Source organism: Triturus cristatus, chromosome 5_2 (assembly GCF_964204655.1).
Source record: "Triturus cristatus chromosome 5_2, aTriCri1.1, whole genome shotgun sequence".
NCBI classification, from domain to species: domain Eukaryota; kingdom Metazoa; phylum Chordata; class Amphibia; order Caudata; family Salamandridae; genus Triturus; species Triturus cristatus.
In genome coordinates, this window is record NC_140588.1 from 902,334,694 (window position 1) to 902,356,547 (window position 21,854).

The 21,854-nt window shown below is 44.3% G+C and overlaps 1 protein-coding gene across 1 annotated transcript in view; it reads left to right on the plus strand.

Annotated features, from left to right (window-relative positions):
* The window catches only part of SLC25A43 (solute carrier family 25 member 43), a 240,579-nt gene that overhangs the window by 43,401 nt on the left and 175,324 nt on the right, over window positions 1-21,854 (plus strand). Inside the window, exon 2 of the mRNA XM_085608053.1 lies at window positions 3,492-3,733. Within this exon, the coding sequence (XP_085464179.1) occupies window positions 3,492-3,733 (242 nt within the window). The remainder of the gene's footprint in view (window positions 1-3,491; window positions 3,734-21,854) is intronic.

A 21,854-nucleotide genomic window follows, 5' to 3' on the forward strand; every position in this document is an offset into this window, starting at 1 on the left:
AGTAGATCTGAGAGAAAACACGCTCCGATATAAATCTTGCAGCCCATAAATAAGGCAGCTATGTTAGCAGGCTGCGCCACTGCGAAGCATTGGGAGTGTTAGCTTTTTCCATGCACAGAGGCGCATGCAGGTTCGATCCCTGTAGTGAGCCCACAACTGATGTCACAGTGCTCATTCAAGGAGGAACAACATTTAAGGAGTTCTGCTTTTGGTCTTTATTTTGGTTTCCTGTATGAGTTTCCTGCTTGTGTTGCAATATTTATTTCACATGGTGGTTGGAAAATTATGTGTAGCGCTGACTTCATGTTTAAGAAAAAAGGGGTTACACTATTTTTGATAAAGGCAAGATCCACAAAACATGTTAATATTCTGGTTTATTTTTTTAATAAATGCCATGTTTATATGCCACAGATGCTGATGGACTTGGTCTGGGGAATGGTAGACGAAGGGTTGCACTGACCAAACTGCGACTCCTACTGTATGAGGGGAGGCCGCCCCAGTCCTAGAGCTCTATCTGGCTGCATAACTGCAGTGAACGGCTAGGTGGCAAGCTGCACGTTGCGATGCACCAGATGGGAGAGATCCAGAAATACCATTGCAGGCCACTCTTGCATTGTTGCTACCTAACCTTCTTAAGAAAAACCATGTTAGAAACAAGGGCACCCTTGTTCAACCACTTCGTGACGTCTCGTGAGGGCACTCCAGAGAACACATGAAATACCCTTATGCATGGGAGATCCCTTTGTTCTCTCTGATGGTGCTACCGCACCAGAGAAATTGAAGTGGACTGTGTGACTGGGGTTGGAGCACCCTTACTGTATTGGGCAACTTATATTCTCGGGGGGGTTGTTGAGTTTCAACACCTTCACAGGGACTGGATCATCTCAGGAAGGCCCTTCTTACTGTATGGGCCAATAGTATCAACAGGTATGTTGAAAATGGGTATGTAGGAGCCACTTGAACATGCTTTCTGAAGAGATACCTACACCCTAGATGACAAGCATTAACTCTTTTCTAGAAATCACTAACCGTGCCGTCATAGAACGAACTGACCGCATTGCACGATAAACGAACTGATGATCTGGGCTCGCTGCAGAATACACCGAAACTCACCCCTAAGATATCTAGGGTCTCCAGGTAGAAATCAAGACAGTACTATTTGCTTAGGGAGTATATTACCCCCAAAATAATTAAATGTCCCTGATGCTCATGCTGGGTGCCCCAGATGTGGTAAATATGGGTCTGACTTCTTTCATATGGCGTGGAGTTGTTCATCGTTAGATACTTACTGAGAATTGAGGTACAGTTCATCAAAAGTGCCACAGATGGAGACCTCCCAAAGACCCCTTTAGTGTGCTTATTCGGCCTCTTCCTGAGATCCACGGCCATTAGTGTGACAAGCAGGTTTAAAGACCCATGGCTTATACTAGATAAACTTCAGATCTCCATGAGCTGGATAAGTCAAGTAGGAAGAGGGGTAAGGAATTCAATACATGGACTGAATGAGACGAAACAACGCTGAAAAGGGAAGTCAGGAGGGATTTGAGGCGACATGATATCATGTAAGTCCGGGATGCAATAATGACAGCAATACCGCGTGCAGAGTGAGAGCAGTAATGGTAATTTCCCCCTCCCAGTAATAGTGATGATGAGTACGGTGTGCGGTAATTGTACGACTTAATGGCTCACTGCTGGCATGTTCCGTGCCTGTAGAATTGCAAGTTGTTGTGGGTTGCAAGAAAAGTGAGAGTGTCGGAGCAATGGGACCTGTGTGAAGATTTGCATCAGAGAGGAAGTAGGTGCAAAAACTTTTTTAACCTTCCTGAGATTGAACCAATGGTAGGTCTTTTTGGGGGGTGCTCTATGCTCCTTTTTGGGACGTGAAATATATTTGCTGTGTCACATTGACGGGAGGAGGTTTACAACAAGGCTCAAGCTGCGGTACATTTAATCCGAATGAAAAGAAATCGATACAAGCTTATCGCTGGTGTGATTCTGTTTGCAGCTTTGAATCTGAAACATGAGACTAATTCCTATGAAACCAAGATGAAAGGTATGCCCTAGCAACATCTTTTACTGGTATTCATTACAGCTTTTTCGGATTTTCATCAAATCACGCCTATTGTCTTTAAAAATGATTGTCTGTACAGTTAGCTAAGACCTTTAAAGCACTCATTTAATTTGCAAAATATAGTGTTCTCCAGTGCCAGAGCCAAGTCATGGTTACGGAAGATTTTTTACTTTGGCAAGATGAAATCTGAGGTTTTAAATATACTCAACAATGGATCCCTGCTCCATTTTGGTACAAATCAATAAAAGTGTTGTCGTTCAACCTGTGCCTTCTAGTTAGCCATGGCAATATGTTCAGATGATTTCTACTGTGTTTTGCTCCACCTTGATCCAGGATGTCTACATCAGACCTTCCGGTCCCTTTTGAGGGGCATTTGATGGTTTTCAGTTTTGTGGCCAAAACATTTCGACCTAAACCTTGCACAGACAATCCGCTGTTCATGACTGGTCTGCACAGGATCTTTTTCAAACTTCTTGGGAGTCCCAAATACATTTGAATGGATCAAACTGAATTTGCTTTAGAGTGGCAGGGTCAACTTTATTGGCAGGTATTCAGCCATACACAAAAATCTAATTCATTTTTATTCAGTTGATCCTGGCCCTGCTCTCCAAAGTACTTGTAAATTACACCATCTCTGTAGGTCTTAATATAGAGTTTTGCATAAAACTGAAATATTCTGTTTATAATGAGATCCGGTTATATTAAGAAGTTTGAGCTAAATGAAACTTTGTGCAGATTGATGGAGATGACGAACTAGTAAGTGTAAGCAAGTACTTTTCCAATCTCCAGTGAATGTACTTCGAAAGGTATGTTTGTCATTTGGTGTACTATCTGTATCATTAACTGCCTTCTTCGTTTTTGACCTCGGTTTGTCTGTATCTGGTATTGGCCAGACTGAACAAATCGGGAAGAGTACTGTAGTATTTCCATACCTCCATTCGCTTGTAATAAGGTCAAAATGTCAGGTCCTTGTTTGGTTAAAATGGCGTCATCATGTTTGACAATCTTCAGGAAGTAGCTATGAACCATGGTCGGATGGCTGGCCAGTAAGTCACTACTGAAGCCAAATTGTTCCCTAAGCTTTCTCAAGTTTCACGCACCAAACTCTTAGAAACTCTGGTGCTGTCAATTTATTTAACCTATATTAACAATCTCACTATTGATTTAAATTAATAAGTACAGTTATGATAGCAGTGCGATGTCCTACCTTGTGCTGTTCGACCATTTTTTCCTACAGTGTGTAGCAATAGGTGCAAGACGTCTAGTGATTGACTTAAATAAAGAGTTTCCTTTGCATTTGTATTGATGATCCACGTTGATGCCGCATGACTTTCTTTGTCAAACATATTGTGTCCTTCTGAAACCATAGAACCTCTGCAAAAACATCTACTTAAAAATTGTTTTTTTTCATTCACACCAGGTTTGTTTTGCTTTTAATAGACGATGTGGGTCAAATTTCCCAGTGGAAAGCAATTGCAGCAGGAGGGCTGGCAGGCATTGTGGCCACCATTGTGACATACCCTACAGACGTCATAAAAACGCGACTCATCGTGCAGAACAGACGGGACCCCTCGTATAGAGGCATTGTACATGCTTTGTGTTCAATGTATTATCAAGAAGGATTCCGTTCACTTTATAGAGGAGTTTCACTAACCATACTAGGTGAGTCAGCCCTTTGGGTGTTTCCTTGAACATGAAGTATAGATTGGAATGTAAAAACACCTTGTTCTTTCTTATTTTTATTGTTCATCCAGACTACAAAATAAAAGCCTTAGCTGTGCACAAATGAGGAAAGGAAAATTATAATCTGTTCACTACTTGTGTAAAAAAAAAAGTAAGAAATGGTCGCTCTTGGGTTGGTGATATAAGAACATCACGATCAAAACTGATGTCTTGAAGTTTACTTCACAAAGATTACATAGGCTCACAAGTTTTATAAAGCGCAGTCCTTTTCCTCCGCTGAAACTATATGGGGAAAAAACAAACATTCCCCAACAATCTATGGGCCCAATAAATACTTAACTACAACATTCTACTATGACACATAAAGATTCCACCTACCCCTAATATGAATCAGCCATTCACACCTATACAACACCTCTTTTTTATTTTTATTTTACAAATGAGACCAAAAAAAACCCATTATAAATAATATGAATACATAATCATTAAATCTTGCCGGAATACCACTTTCCTTTTCCTCCTAACTAATGTGCCTCTATTTACATTTTGAAAATTGTTATCAATAATTTCTGTTTGTTGAGCTGTAGCATTGCCATATCCAGGTTGAACAACAAAAGGAACATTGTTACTACCTACATCCGAAACATTCTTGAGATGTTCTATTTCATCACTAATGCTTCTACATCACGCAGCACACTGGGACTGCTATTCCTCCATGAAATCATAACAAGTTCCTTCATCCAAACATGCACCATTGTTCCACAAAATGTCCTGTCCTGGTGTGGAATAACCACACTTTTGTTCCACCACCCATTGGCCCTCAAAAGCACAACACTATCGGAAACTCTCATTACCTGTACAGGTGAGAAATGCACAGATTCTCATTTTTGAATTCTTATAGGATAGATATTTTAACAATAACCCAGTCTCCTACCCAACACTGCTTGTGCTTAGTTCCATGAATTTTGTCATCGTAAACTTTATCATTGACCTATTTCTGTAAAATTCTATTCCTGACATGTAATTTGTCATCATCAGTTTCTACCATCTTAGTGGGACGGTATTTGCAAATGTTAGGTGTCAATAGAGTGCGACCACACCTTCCCCTCATTAAATAAAATGGAGTAAAAACTAACTGAATGAGGAGTATTATTGTAACTGTGGACTTTTTCCCTAAGACATTTAGTTACTCACAATTTAAATGGCAAGGCCATTTGAATTCATTCTTTTAAAAATCTGTTGACACGCTCCTCCAACTGATTTAAAGATGGACTCATTTTTTCTGTCTTAGATAGACATTTAACCAAAAATATGTACATCTTTTTGCAAATTAATTGAGTACCATTGTCTGAAACTGACATCTGTAATAATCCTTCAATCGAAAACATTCTTTCTAGAAAGTCTATGACCATATCAGTGGTGAGAGTTTCAATAAAGTCGTAATGTATCCATTTCGAATACTAATCCATTTGAACCGATATATAACACGTCTTCATCTAAAGCATAAAATGGACCAGCAAAATCAATGGGTAAATTCAACCAAGGCCCATTGGCAATTTGAACCAAAATGCACATCTTGTTTAGAAACTTTCCAATGCCTATCAGATCTAAGACATTCAACACACTTGTCAATGAATACACCAACTTCTGAATCTATACTTAGACACCAATAATGTTTTCTCAGTAATCTCTTAAGGATAGTCGCTCCAGGATGACCTTCATGAGCTAACTTCAATACTTTATTTCGTTACAAAACTGTTAGTATAAATACATCATGCCTCATTAGTAATCCTCTCTCAATGGTCAACTCATTAGCCACTTAAAAATAAATCTGTATGATTTATGTACATTCCTACTTGGTGGCCAACCATTGACTACATTGTACTTGTTTAAAAAGTTCGTCATTTTCAGATGCATCCATCTACTCGCTCTCCGAAACTGTATATCCAGTAGCATCAACAATGGTGGCCATGCATTCTTGGTCATCAATTTCTTTATCTTCTCGACTTAAGAGGCAATGTGTAAAGGATGGTAGTTAGTTGGGGAATTGCAATCACGGTTAGATTTTGAACACTTGGTATTTGACTCAAGGGAGCAACCTGTTGTAGTATGCTGTTCAGCCTGGATGACTGTGTGTGAGAATGTTGGCGTGTGGAGTCTTGGAGTGCTTGAGTCAGTTGGTGACGGGCTGAGCAGCATAGAGGCTGCTCCTGGTGGGGCTCTTCCTTTGTACAACTTAACACTTGAATAAACCTACATGAAAACTACTGCGGCTGGACTACCCTACTTATTATTACGCCCGTGCTCGACTGTTCCAATATTTCTACAATCCTAAAATCTGTATCGTTCAGTGTGAAACTTATGGGCTTTCTTAGTGGGGACCCACTTGTAGCCCATGTGGTTGAGGCTTTACCATTTGAAAGAGTCCTTTTACATTCGTCAGAGTCCTGTTCGCGGTGCACTTGCACCATTGTTTCCTTAGTTGCACTATGGCTTCTCAAATGTATGTTGGTGGGGGAGAGGAGCACAACTGGAGATGGGTAGGGTCAATTGTTGAGGAAAGTTCAATTATCTCCGTGTCACCCAAGTTCTGGTCTCCTGGTTTATTTCCCTTGGAAGTTGGTATTGACTTGTGTAATGGTCTCAGGCTTTGCTTGAGGTTGTGATTGATGCAAGAGCCCCTAAAGATGCTTCTTCACTTCCTGATTTAAAGAGGGCCCCTGAATCTGTGTTGAGTTTTAAAAAGTATTGATGGTTTAAAATGGTGTTTCCACCAAACCCTCAAGCAGGACTAGCCATAGGACCGGGTTTCCCTGTAGATTCACTTGCAATCTGAGAACCCTGCTGAGTGGGAGGTGTTAATGGTTCCTGTCTATTTCCGCCGCATGCTGGAGAGTTTATGTACAAATTTACAGTTTTGAGATAAAGCACAGTGAGACCGGGGGAATCTCTTACCCAGATTCTGCTTTTTTAGGGTTTAAGTTATGGTCATTAGCGCAAGAAGGCTGGCGTTAATTTTCTTTTATAGTTTGTTTTAGTTTGTGGGGAGGTGCCGCCTTCCCTGATTGAGGTTCGTTGTGAGGCCAATGGACCAAATCTAAAGTCCTTTTCTGGTTTTATTAATTCAGGGTGTGACAGGGGGCACAAGTGCAGCATCTTACAATATGAGCATGCTGAGTGGTGAACGTTTTTTCCTTAAGTATTTAGTGTATTTGTTTTAGATGGTACTTGTTGGAAGCTTGGTGTTGAGGTTTTTTTAATTTCTTTGCTGAGGTACGGTGCGTGTCAAGACGTATGGTATGTTTAGGGACACCCTGGAGTGGTCTGTAGCAGGCAAAGACGGTAGAGGACTACGGCGTTTGTGGCACTATTTCATTCAAACACTCACTTAGAACATACTTGTGGCTACTCCATCACCAGGCCATCGCTCCTTACTCCTTGTGCCTTGGCTCCGGGGCCACTCTGCTGGCCTTAGCACTGTTACCACCCCAGCATACCTGCACCTTAGAACTCCTGAATAGAATTCAGTCGTGCGTCATGGGGGAGGGAGGCAAGAGTGTAGCGAAGGACTTCGGCATCCTGCTGCTCAGCTTACGATGATCTGTTTATTTTTAAAAAGAAAAACAACCTCAAAAGGGGCTTCTAGCCCGCCTATTATTTACCATCGGTTGGCTTCATTGCGACTCTTATCTTCCTCCTTTTCATTGGTGAATGCATGTCAGGGTGTGCCCGATTTACTTTGTCTCCTTGTGCGGAGGTACCAGCACTGGGTTTTAAGTCTGTGTATTGTTTTTATTCGAAAATGTGGTTTGACTCTCCTGTCTTTCCCAAGACCATGAATGCGCTGTCGCTTGTGAGGCATTTTGTTAGCCTACAGGGGGCTGATAGTCCGCCCATTGCTTACCATTGGTTTGCTCCATCGTCTCGTTCATTTCCTTCCCATTGGTCGGCACATGCCGGCTTCATTTTCTCTTCATGTATTTGTCCCTTCCATGGAGAATAACCCAAGTACTGCTTCCTTGCCCAGTAAGTGTTGTTTTACTGCTCATGCTTTTGGGCCTTGGCTACCTTTCTTTTAGTGGCAGCAATCCATAAGAGTGTATATTCTTGCTGGCCGTCTCGCTCCTGTTTATCTACCCCCTCCACCTACTGCTTGGTGTTTTTGCTAGCTCCCTCCCATCCGTCCTGCTCCATGTTGTTGCTAGAATCCCACTCCTTGTTTTTGCTTGACCTTTCCCGTTCCTCTACATGTTGTTGCTTGACCTCTCCCGTTCTGCTCTGTGCTGTTGCTTGCCCCTCCCACTCTCCTTACCCTCCCTATTGCTGATTGCCTTTCCCTCCCTCCCCTCTTGTTGCTTGCCCCATCCCACCTTTTGTTGAGTGCCCCCTCCCACCCTCCTGCATTGTTGATTGCTCCTTCCCACCCTCCTGTGTTGTGGCTTGCACCTCCCACCACCAGTCCCGGCAGTAAAAACAAGCATTGACAAAGCCTAAAACTCTTGCCAATGTGAGAACTATTAGCTTTGTCAATGCTTTATTTAGTCATGTTGTGCAACAGCATGCCTGGAAATAGACAAAAAAACGCAGTATATGACATGGCCAGTGTTGACCACATCATAACTCTTTTTCTCTACTTTTAGCCATGCTGAACAGCAGCCGTGCAGCTGTACAACATGACTAAAACAAAATGCCAAACCCAATAGCTCTCGCTATTGGGTTTGTTATGGTAGTGACTTACTTTTCTTTTTCTCTATTTCTTCCCATTCCTATTTGAAGCTTGGCTTTGCCTCGTTCTTTTTGGAGACCGGTAATGATGCCATCTTAAAGGCCAACCACCATTGTTGCTCTTACCTACATCTAGATATAAATTTGCTTGATTTCTTATTTTATAGTCTTGCCTCGATCCAGATTTTTCCATTCTTTGTAATATAATCTCCATTCATGTCAATTTTCTTGGGCAAATGCAGGATTACAAAAGAGGCAGCAACCCAGCTGGTATTCAGCATTAAAACGTGTACTTCCAGTTTATTGATTGCTCACAATTCCTGGCACAGATATTTCTATCACATTTGAAAGTTGAATATGAATTCGACTTTATTTTGGTTTTCCCTTCCCTCCTGTTCCCCTTCACATTGAAGCAGAATAATTAGTTCCTTCTTCTCTTCTGCCCATGGAGTAAGTGCTGTGCCATGAAAACATCCACATTTTATAGCATATCTATGAATATGCTATGAAAACATCTAAAGATGGTTCAGATAAATATTTTCATAAGGTATGTGCCAAATGTCTTATCATTGCATTGTAGACTTAATTTTACATAGATTATGTCTTCAATCGACCGTCTCAGTCTAAATATCAAAGTTCTATCTTTCCGATTAAAGTTAATAAAGCTCCCGTTCAATTGGAGAAACTAAGTGCTGGACACACCTGCAAAAGAAGTAAGAGTGTGGTGACCTTACCTGCCATAGTGGGAACTCTTCCTGCCTGGCTTGTACATCGGTGTTGTAAAGTGAGCTTGCTTGAACGCACACCATCATTTGTATGCCACGTTGGAAAGAAACTTGGTAGTTCATGTTTGGGGCACTTATCTGTTGGTCATTGGGGCGAAGGGAGCATGTCTTGTGCTTAGCATTGTTCTGTCCTGTTACTGTTCCACTATCCAAATGAATGACGTAACTGCCATGGATATGTTACACGCTAACATTGAAATAGTTCTTGAATACCATTTGGTGGTAACTTTGCATAGCACTTCAAGTAGGTTTACTAAATAAATAAATACAATAAAAACCTCGTAATGAACTATTTGTACATATTTTCTTTGCACAGTGCATAGGGTTTTGAAGAAAACCACACAGGATGGGGTTTTGGGGCTTACTAGTGTTATGAAGAACTCTGTTTCAGCAAGCACAGAGAAAAGCAACTGTTATTTGTCTCCTTGCCCTCTGATGCTGCTTCTCCGAGCATGCACAAATAAAGGTGGAATAATACTGGGCATCGTGGGCGCGGAGAGGTTATTCTTTCATGGTCATTGTTGAGAGAACTGTGGCTGCTGTTTAGAGCTAAATGAAATCCTTAGGCTACAGAGCCTGCCTGGAGCCTACAGGATTTTAAGAGGCTGAGCAGTCTCTCCTGATGACGAGGCGTAGGCACCAGATGCCTTCACAGGCACGCAGGAAATGGAGGGAGGCACATGCGCCTGAGCTCTGATAAACCTAAACAGCCACCTGGCTCCATTGGGACGAGATTTTGGGGTTTTGATGCGCCTGCAGAGCCTGGTCTACTTCTTCTTCATTCTTCTAGAGAGCTCACTTTAAGAGAACGCTAGGAACCAGACACAACTCTTCTTTCTTCGAAGGCTTCAGATCCAAAGTTCCAAGTGTGTTAAAGGTGGATTCATTTCGCTCGCGTCTAGAGGGGTACACTGCTTGACACGTTATTGGAGGTCCAGCAGAAGAGAACTCATCCCTCAGTTATAAAGCAAGCAAATACACCTCCCGTTCCGCCTATCGCTGTTATAAGACTTTGAGTCAAGTTGGTCTGAAAAGGCAATTATGCAGAAGCAGATCCAAATCTTGTGAGATTTCACTTTTCATATCCTGCAAGACTCTGTTTTTACCTCATTGACTATGGAGACGATAGGATGATTTGTGTGCGTAGCGTTCTGAAGTCCGAATCATTCCAGAAGCCCTCATTGTTGCAGCTCCACTTCTTGGTCAAAATCGGATTTTGATGGAGTTGGGGAAAGTGCTAAGCGGGAAAACGACAGTACCTGTTTCGATCCAGATGTTTCCCATGGTCTTTCTTGCCATGATGAAGATTCTCTGGAATGCTCTTCCATTAAGGATCAGACTTTTCTACTAATTGGGCTTCGAAACAATATAGAAACAATTATTCATGAAACAAATACACAAATTATGACATATTTTATAAAGTTCGCAACCAAAAAAGAAAAATCTAAATTTTAATTGTAATGTGAAAGTAAGGGTTTTTCAAAATGTTATTTCTAAGATACAAAGCGATATGCTTGACTTGATTATACCACTTTGTCTTTCTTGCTCCTAATGCATACTCTCTTTTTGTCTGCACATGAATGGGTGGAAGCCAGCAGTCGTCCACAGCAGTCTACATAGAGACTTCTGTAACAGTTGCAGCACATATTAAAACACATGAGAAATGTGTTTATGTAAAAAAACACAGATTAACTCGTAACACAAAATGAAAGTCATGATGGCACTTTCACCCGAATGGTCGCTGCGCATCTGATTGACAGTGCAGGGTCAGTCTAGAGACCCTGTCCTGAATCACAGCGTGACACAAGCCCTCTCACCGCCCTGCAGTTTGGGGACATTCAAATGGGCACATCTGGAATTTTCACCAGCAACTCTGGAAAAGGATACTTCAGCCGAGTTAATTACAAGCTCCTCAGTAGCAGAGCGGCCTTTGCCCTGTACTGGAGCAGAAACCCAACCTGAGCCTGCCGTGCCGAGGATCAGGGGACCGGTACTCTCCCTGGCTACAGAGAAGGGCCGCTACTGACGGCAAAAGAAATTGGAAGTGCCGGTACTCAGTCCCGGTGACTACCAGCCCATTTAAAGCACTGGTCCACAGTAAATTATGTTTGCTGTACTTGTGCTGTTCCCAGGAGTCAAGCTTAGAACACCAACTTAACACATAGCCCAGTGTCTCTCTCAGTGTAATTAAAAACAAAATTATGAAATAATAATAACTAGGGCTCCTGGTTTTATGGTATTTGTTTTTTCGACATTTCCGTCTGTATTTATCCATATTTATTTTTTGCTAATTATTTCTGTATTTATCTATTTTTATTTTGTATTTTCTGTATTAATGAAGCTGCTATAGGTAATTTTCCACATTTATTTGACTGATAAATGTATACTCACATTTGAATGTGCAAAAGGTTTAAGCTGTATACGGTGCAATAGCGTTTTCAGAAAGCATTGCATTGTAGAATAGCATAAATAACTGTAGATGTGCACTTAATTAAGCCTAATTAGGAAATCAATTATCTTTTTTCATCTCCCCTACCTCTCAATCTGTCCACCTACTGACCTGGCACCCATGATTGACAATAGAAACAAATCATCCAAAGAAGTCTGATTTTCTGTATTTCTCTGTATTTAAAAATAAATACAGACAGGAAAATTATTAGTTTTTGTGTCTGTATTAATCTGTAAAAACGGAAATCTGGGAGCCCTAATAATAATTTAACGTTATCATTTCATTTAAACTACTGGTTCCGTTGTTTGGGGGCGGGGCAGGGCTGTTTTGAGGCTGGGGGAGTGGTAGGCACTTCCTAAGTGCACATGACATTTTGGCCAGCCATCTCGGCCCGGCCAAAATGTCATGAAACTTTGCATGTTCTCCACCCAGGCTGTATTACAGCCTGGGTGGAGAACATGCCCAGGCTCCCATTCCCTGTCTGAGCACCCAACTACGGTGCTCAGACCAATCGCAACGTTGCATTGCAGCATTGTGATTGGCTCAGGGGAGCCGGGGGACTTCCTGCTTCCACAGAAGCTAGGAAGAAGACGAAGAGGACGGAGGAGAGGCGGCGGCTGGACGGTTGACTGGCTGCATCAGGTAAGTGTTTTTTAAATTTGATTTGTAATTCCCTCCCCGCCCTCTGCTCCCTATCCCATGCACGTTGGTAGCAGTCGCTATTGACGTAGCCTCTGCTTTGAAAATCTTTTACATTTACAGAGCGTTTTAAAATTTTCACTTTTACATTTTGTATATGTACATTATTGATATGCTAAGTCTGCTAATACTACTTAATTTTCTTAAGCAGTTGCAAACCCCCTGAGTAGGTTCCACGAATACCAGGTTAGGAACCCCTGACTTAGCCTTTAGAAAAGCAATGAAAGCTTTTTTATTATGTTAAATCTTGCTGTTCTTGGCTCCCTCAGCAGTTTCCCCTCCCTAGCGTCAGGAACCACTTGTGATGTCAGTGTGCTCTATAAATAAAATAAATCCATAAATATAATCATTTTACAAGGCTTCAATGGGACGCAGTTTAAGTCCAACATGGCCGCAGAATGAAGACTTCAGCACAAACGCTCTGTTGATAAACTCGGTTTTACTCCAAAAGTTCAAGCAGAAAAGAACTGATTTACATTGTATTTATGTCTGGTATACCACAGTGTCCAGCCATCCTTTATCCACTTGGAAGATGCATTTTTTTTTTCATTTATAATCTTTTACACGGAGGAAAGTAACTGCACTCTGTTTTATTATGGTCTGCATGCCCTGCGGGCCTAGGCTAGTCCATAGACACAGTTGGATTCGGCCAGGCTCCATCCTTGCTTCGTTCACCCACTGATAGTTTAATGGTACAGTCGTCTCTGATGAGGAAAGATCAGGTTCGTTTTCAATTGTTTTCCTGCTAATGTGTAATGAAGTATAAATGAATGTAGGGCATCAAGCAGAGATATAGATCGTCGCCAAATTGTAATGAAGTATAAATGAATGTAGGGCATCAAGCAGAGATACTTCATGAAGAGTGTTTATTAGCCACAGCTGCTGCAGACCAGAGCAACAGTCATCACTGGAACCTCTGAGCTACAAGCTCACAGAGTACATTCCACATTCCACAGACATGTCATCTTGATGGAATGAATGCAAGATCACAACATAATGATAGTATCCTGAGTTTTCCATCTCATCGCGGACTTTAAGAACGTTAGCAGGTTTTGTGCAATCAGTCATTTTTGTGCAATCAGTCATTTTTGGTTTCCATCCGTCGTTTACCTCCTGGAAACGGGAGAGCTTATGTACTCAGCAGACTTGCCAAATGTGTACTTCAGCATTACATTCTTGTGAGACCTTCAGAAATGTATGTAAATTCACTATTGCAGATCAGTCCTGTCTGTTGGTAAAGTGTTTTAAAGGTTTATATTTTTGGGCATGGGCATTACCACCAATGTATAATATGACACTTGATTTTACATCTACAGACTGATATAGTGTAATTACCTGTCATCTAAATTTCCTATGATTTGTAGAAGTGTGTTTAATAATGTGTTTAGCTATGCTGCATTTCTGTGTAAAGCAACATCTTAGACAAGATGGATGTCATCTCTGTTACTCCTGTTTCCCCCCTGCGCACACCCTCTCCCCACAGGCTCTGCAGCACACAGTAACATTCTGGTCACATTTGTTTATTTTCATTGCTGTATTGTTTTGATTACAATGAACTTTCTATGCTACAGATGTAAGTTTGCAACAAGTATCCACGTTTTCAGTTCCTTCACTGGTCTTATTCATTCAGAGACTATCTAATTGTTAAATGTTACACATTAGTTGGAGCATCTCCTGATGTCATTAGCGGTGCATATGTGTTAAGGTAATGACGATTATTATTCTTTAAAAAAAAATCTTTTTCTTAAACAATTTTAAAAAAAAGGTAATTGTAAACAAGAAGTCTTTACTGATATCTGTGTTACAGTCTTGTAGTCAGGCATAGATGTCATACATTGTAGTAGTGAGCAGTACGAAGGTGGTCACTGTGTATCTACATATATCAAGGCGTTAATGGTTAGTCAAGGGAGGGGACACTTGGGGGTTCACACAGATTCCCCCGATAAACGTTCCATTTAGTCCAGAGTGCTATCCATTTCCGGGGACTGCCATGAGCTACATACACTGTCCTCTCACGTGTCATACACCAATCCATGTCTTCTTTCTAGGCGTTGAGTGTTGGTGGTGTCACCGCTCCCCAGAGGCGTTGCGATATTTTGCTTAGCTACCATTTTCCGAAGGGTTGCCCAAGTTTTGCCCTTTGCGGTCAAAGCCGTGGGCTTCCAAATGTTTAGAAGACATCTTCTGGCTTCAAATCGAATTTCCACCCCTCATACTATGCTCATACATTCATGAACTTTTTTCCAGTCATTTTGGATTAGTGGACACTCCCAGAGTATGTGTAGAAAAGACCCCTCCATGCCACATTGCCTCTTACACATCCCCTCTGCACTCCTGCCCATCAGCACCAATCTGTGTCCAGAGATATACACCCGATGTAGAATCTTTAATTGGATTAACCTGAGTTTCGCTGAGATGGCGACTTCCTTAGGGGAAGATAGTTCCTCCTGCCATTCCTCGTCATCTATTTCTAGACCATCCCGTCCCCATTTCTCCCTAAATGACAGTAGGGGATCAGGAGTGTGATGTACGAGCTTTTTATATGTGAGGGAGATAGCTTTATCTGGTAGATAGCCATCCAGCAGTCTATCTTCGAGAGGAGAGTACTCCGGGAGGGATGATCTTGCTGGGATGTTGGCCTGAAGGGAGTGTCTAACTTGTGCATATCAAAAGTATTCCGAGTCGGCCAACTCGTGTCTGCTGTAATGAGGCCACTCCTTGTGGTCCCCAGAGGTCTCCTATGTGGGACAGCCCTATTAGGTCCCATTAGTCAAACCCCTTAGTCCGACCCAGTGTACCCAGGCATTCGGAATCCCAAAGAGGAGTAGCGAGCGTGAGTTTATTGGCCCACCCCAAGCTGCAGTTTACCATGTGCCAAAGTTGGACCGAGTGTCTTGTAGGCCCTGTAAGAGGATACTTGTTTGGTTTGGAATAAAGCGCCCTCGTGAAACTACCACCCGGGAGAATCCATCTGTCCATGCCATAGCCGGGATCGTCACCACTGCGATATGTGCATTGGTTGATGGCTGAAAGGTGTGCTGCCCAATAGTATTTTCTAATGTCAGGGAGGGCGATGCCCCCATCATACCAACCGAGTGTTAACTTGTAGAGTGAGATACATGGTTTCCCGTCCCATAGTAGGTCTCTTTGGGTGGCTTTGATGTCTTTAAAAAACCCCGATGGGACTAGGTCCGGGTAATTTTGGAGGGCATATATGAAACGTGGCAGTGCCTTTATTTTAAATAGTGCTGCCCGTCCTAGTAGAGAACGCGGGAGAGCCTTCCAGGTAGCGGTATCTCGCTTGAATCTTTGCAATGGTGGGAGGAGATTCTGCTCATATCTGGTTTTTGCATCTGTTGTGATGAAGATACCAAGGTATCTGAATCCCTCCTTCACTGTCTGAATTGGACAGTCCTCTGGCATTGAGGGGGGATCCCCATGTAGAACGTATAACAGCGATTTGCTCCAGTTAATTCTATAACCAGAGTTTCTCCCAAAGCCAGTGAAAATGTCTAGAACCACTCACAGGGACTTTCGGGGGGAGGCAAGATAGAGGAGGATATCGTCTGCATACAGCGAGATCCGGTCTTCCCATGACGATTATTATTCTTGTGTTCTCTTTTTAAACAATTTTTATTTTCAAGAACAGCACATCGGTATACATCAGTCATCATTACCACAATTACGCCCTTCACAACCAGCACCGGGGTACATCGCTGTTGGGGAACAGTTAATCTTGACACAACAGATAATATAGGTCTATGAGTCATGTATTGGCTAGCTAGGAGGTCGTGGGGACACCATCTCAGTTGTCAACTGGTCCAACAGAGTTTGTCTTTCGTGCCTCAGTTCAATCGTAGGGGAGATTCAGATGTCCCCCAGGGACTTGTTCCATCGTCCCCACTTATGGTCCCATTTCCTGGGGCATCCCTGACCCTTAAACACCGTTCTTTCAGCGATCATAGCATTGTCCATATCTTTCGCCCAGTCACTTATTAGCGGGACCCCATCCACCCCCCACTTCTGTGGGATGTTACGCTTTGCGATCATGAAGCCCATCGAGGCCCAAGCCTGTTCAGCCCGGGAGAGGTCTGTGGCCTCCCAGATGTTGAGAATGCAGAGTTGGGGAGATAGCTCTATGGGCTTATCACATGTTCTCACCAGTTGTTGGGTGACCCTATCCCAATAGCGCTGAATCTGCGGACAGTCCCATATAATGTGGAAAAAGGTACCTGTCTGGTTACAGTGCCTGAGACAAAGCTGGTCCGGGCGCCTACTCAGTCGAAATAGGAGTTTGGCATCGAAGTAGACTCTATGAAGAATTTTCGTCTGGATAAGCCGTAACCGCATGGGAATGGCGACCTCCCTGGGGGAGGCTAAAGCATCACGCCAGTCATCGTCCTCAACCGCACCCAAGTCCGCCTCCCATCTCTCCCTAAGTTTGTGGCTCGGTTCCGTGCGATTATTAACAAGCTTCTTATATGTAAGTGAGATTGCCTTGTGGTCCATGGGATCCAATATCAACCGGTCCTCTAAGGGGGCGGAGTCAGGGAGAGGGAGCTCTTTTGACAAGGCTGCCGAAATATCGTGGCTAATCTGTAAATATCTAAACGTTTCCGATTGTGCTAATTGTCACTTTGTCTGGAATTCAGTGAAAGAGGCAAGCTTCCCTCCCACCCACATGTCACCCACCCTGGAAATCCCAATCATGTCCCATTTGTCGAACCCAGGGCATTGACTGAGCCGTCCCAAGATATCAGGTTCCCATAATGGACTTGCCTTAGTCAGGCGATTGTGCCTACCCAGTTTTCTCATGACTCCATGCCAAGTCTCAACCGTAATGGCCGTAGGGCCGGTCAGTGTCAATTTGTGGGGGTTGGAGTAGAGGGCCCTATTGTAATTGCCCTGACCCATGGGCCAGTGGTCTGTGTGGAAATTAGGGTTGTCGTGGGGGCCGAACACCCAATTATTGACCGCGCTCAGCTGGGAAGCCTGATAATAGAGTCGGAGATCGGGCAGAGCTATGCCCCCATCATACCACCCCATAGTGACTTTGGACATTGCGATTCGCGGGGTACGGTCTTCCCATAATAGGCTGCGCACTACGCCATCTATTTGAGAAAAATAAGAATCTGGGATAGTATTAGGAGTGTAGAGAAAATGTGGAAGTGCAAGCATCTTAAACAGGGACGACTGACCCAGGAGAGTGAGGGGGAGAGACCACCAATGAAGGGTGTCAGACTTGAGGCGTTGGAGAGGCCCGAGCAGGTTGTGTTAAAAAAAGAGATCCACATCAGGGGTGACAAAGATGCCAAAATATCGAAAACCGCGAGTGGCCACCGGTATTTCATAGCCCCTTGGGTTGGGTGGGGGATCACCCCAGAGCGCATACATCTGGGACTTGGACAAATTTATCCGATATCCAGAGTGGGCACCAAAGATGCAGCACTCGCTGTAGGGATCGTGCTGGGGAGGCCAAGTACAGGAGAACATCGTCGGCGTATAACAAGATGCGGTCTTCGCGGTCCGCTGACCATCGTAGCCCCTGTATCTCCAGGTCCCCTCTGACCCAGACAGCCAAGGGTTCCAACACCAGGGCGAAGAGTAATGGGGACAGAGGGCACCCTTGCCTCGTACCCTGTCGAAGGGTGAAGGTGGCCGGGTGATTCTTGACCATGATGTGAGCGGTGGGTTGAGTATACAGTAGTTTAATCCAGCATATCATCTTGGGTCCAAACCCTATGCGGGACAATACGGCGAAGAGAAAGTCTCAGTCGATGGTGTTGAACGCCATGGTGGCGTCTAAAGATAATAGGATTGCGTCTTCTTTGATAGTATTAAGTCTACCGAGGGCCCCATTTAGCCTTCTTAGATTGCGGGTGGTGTTTCTGCCCGGCATGAAGCCGGACTGATCTGAATGGATCAAGTCTGTGATATTGAGAAGGAGTTGACTGTCCAGGAGTTTGGCCAGGATTTTGGCTTCAATGGTCAACAGGGAGATGGGAAGCCCGTTTGGGCCCATCGCTTTGCCGGACCGGACAGACTGAATGGCCTTTTGGATCTCCGTTTCTGTGATGTCGACTTCTAAGGCCTCGCAATCCTGCGGGGAGACATTGTGGCCAAAAGATCAGCTGACAGTGGGGCTTGCGATGATTGCGAGTTGTTGTAGACCTCCTCAAAATGAGACGCAAAGGTGTCAGCTATCAGCTAAGGGTCTGTGAGAAGCATACCATCTGAGCCAGTAATCACATGGACCCATCTAGAAGCCTGTTCCTTACGTTCCAACCACGCCAGGAGTTTTCCAGGTCTTTCCCTCTGCTCATAGATCCTATGCCTAGAAGATAGGGAGCGCATTGTGGCTTCCTGCAGGAGTAGCTGCCTATAGTCCTGTCTCTTAATTTTGAGGTGATGTTGAGTAGCATGGTCAGAGCCGCGTGCAACCTGTTCCTCCAGGACCAGTATATCCGCTTCCAGCACTACCACCCTTTTGGTTCTCTCGACCCTGTGTCCCACCATTAAGGACAGTGCCCTGCTCTTTATTACTGCGCCAAATGCACCCCAGAGTGTCAATGCGGAATCGACGGACCCACGTTTTCGGCGAAATAATTCTCAGAGTCTTTACTGAGAGTTTCCTTAATATGTAGAATCTTTAATGCCTCCGGCTGTATTTTAATGGTACCGAGGCGTCTAGCTTGTTGTTTCCCATAAGTCGTGAGGACAGGACAATGATACGATATCCCGCGAGCTAGACATGTGGCACTTATGAAGGAGTGGATGTCCTGAGTGTGTGTAAATATGTAGCCTATATGTGATTGGCTACCATGTGCCCCTGATTGAAATGTGAAGTGTGTATGCAATAGGTTAAGCCATCTCCAGATGTCCACCACTCCCAGGGCATTAGTAAATTCATAGAGTTGCGAGCCCCTCGATCGATCTTGTCGGGATGGGAAGCGGTCCCGAGCGCCGTCCATTGTTAAGTTAAAATCACCCCCAAACACCAACGTACCCAGGGGCAATTCCAGTAGTAAAGCACCTACGTCAAGCAGAGTCATTCTTTGTAATCCTGGGGGAGCATACACCGATACAACATTAAGGACACGTCCGTCCCAGGAGCCTGAGACAGCCGAGTATCTACCCTGGGCATCAGTCCAGGTGTTGTGGACTATATATGGACAGTTTTTTCGAAGGAGAATCCCCACCTCCCTGGAGCCCGAGGAGAATCCAGAGTGGACTACCATTCGGTAATCTTTCCTATTCAAGGCCCCGCATGAGTTACCAATTGAGTGTGTCTCCTGCAACATCACTATTTTGATTTCTTGCCTTTTTATATAGTGTTGTACAACCCCCTCTTGATTATGTCACCAAGACCGTTCACATTCCACGTTAATAGTTTGAGCGTAAGGTCAGGTGTCATCAAACGAGTCGGTGGAGAAAGTGTCTGGCCAGATATGCTGGTCGATTCGGGGGACGCCGCAGTACCTCATAGAATATTGGTGAGCGCCAGAAGCGGCGCACATGAAGCTTATATACCAACTACAGGGGAGCAAAACCAAAGGATATGATGGACGGAGTGTTGAACATTGCAGTCAACTGATCTGGGTTTAATCCACCACCGTTCTTTAGTCCACTCTGCCACCCCAGTTCAGGGTATGCTCAGACGTGAGTCCCTTGCTCACTTTGCCACTGGATTCAAGCAAGCCTGGCTGAAGACGGCTGAAATGCCAGAAACCGGTCCTAGGAAGCTTGTTTCCGGTCCAGGGAAGACATGGCTTGGCAGTTCGGGCTGGACTGTTCCCATGAGGCACAGGGTCAGACTGATTTGCATATGGCCATGTCTGAACTGGGGTGGCAGAGTGGGCTAAAGAACGGTGATGGATTAAACCAAGATCAGTTGACTGGGGGTGAGTGCTTGCAATGTTCAAGACTCAGTCCATCATTTCCTTTGGTTTTTGCTTTGTTCGCCATAAGTTGGCAGGGTATGCTCAGACGTGAGTCCCTTGCTTACTTTGCCACTGGATTCAAGCAAGCCTGGCTGAAGACGGCTGAAATGCCAGAAACCGGTCTTAGGAAGCTTGTTTCCGGTCCAGGGAAGACATGGCTTGGCAGTTCGCGCTGGACTGTTCCCATGAGGCACAGGGTCAGACTGATTTGCATATGGCCATGTCTGAACTGGGGTGGCAGAGTGGGCTAAAGAACGGTGATGGATTAAACCCAGATCAGTTGACTGGGGGTGAGTGCTTGCAATGTTCAACACTCCGTCCATCATTTCCTTTGGTTTTTGCCAACTACAGGGGAACCTGGAATAGTCGTGAAGAGCCGAGCAAAATTACATACCGATGCAAAACACAAGAAAACTATAACAAACACCCCTCCACCCTGCTTCCCTGTGTACACCTCCCCCCCCACCCACCATGCCTCCCTGCATAGCGGGTCTAAAACCACCCGCCACCCCCAACTAGCAGAGTGCCTGTCGCCCACCCTCATCGAACTCCTGGACCATGAACAACCCCACTCCCTTGGGCAACAAACAAAGTCAGGTGGTTCGCCCCGACCCAAAACCCCTAGAGTAAAACGTGCTAGACAGTTACCAATTAACTTAAATAACAAGTATGTAAAGGCTGAGTTCTAGAAACTATTAGTCCCAGAGAAGCGATAGAGCATCAAGAAAACCATCAAACAGCCTAGGGAAAAACTACGGCCAGAGCGGAACACCAAGTCCCTGCCGATCACAAGTGGTGAAGCAAACTCCATTCGGACCCCTTAATAGTTCTGTGTTCACCGTCATCTAGGAGAGTTTTGGGAACTTGAGTCAGAGTGAGGTGGAGATCGTCTTTCTCGATGGCGATCTGTGGTATCCCCAGTCACCAGTGTGGACTTATGCGACTTCTTACCAACTGTACACCAACCGTCGAGCCAGTCCTATGCGTCCTCAGGCCTGGTAAAGAACCAGAGTTTACCGTCTGATTCGATCAGCAGCTTGGCAGGGAATAGAATGGCGTACTTGATTCCTTGGTCTCTGAGCGCTCGCTTCACCTCCAGGAAGCTCCAGCGTTGTTTCTGGACTCTTTAGGGTGAAGTCTGGGAAGAATGAGATCTTGCTGTTTTCCACAGTCAATTGGGGTGTGGCTCTTGCTGTTTGCAGGATCGCGTCGCGATCGCGAAAGATAAATACTCGGGCAAAAAGCGGGCAGTGGGGGAACCCCGGCTTAGGTCTGCCGCCGGGAACTCGATGGGCTCGTTCAATTGAGAAGCACTTGGAAAGGCCCCGCGGCTGAAGATGTTGTAAAATTAGCTCCTCGACGAAGAGGTCGGCAGCTTGCCCCTCAGCCTGTTCCGGGACACCCAGAATTCGGACATTATTGCGCCTCATCCTTCCTTCGTATTCCTTGAGTTGAATGGCCATCGCCTTGTGGGAAGTGCGTAGTTCGGTAACTTGTTTTTT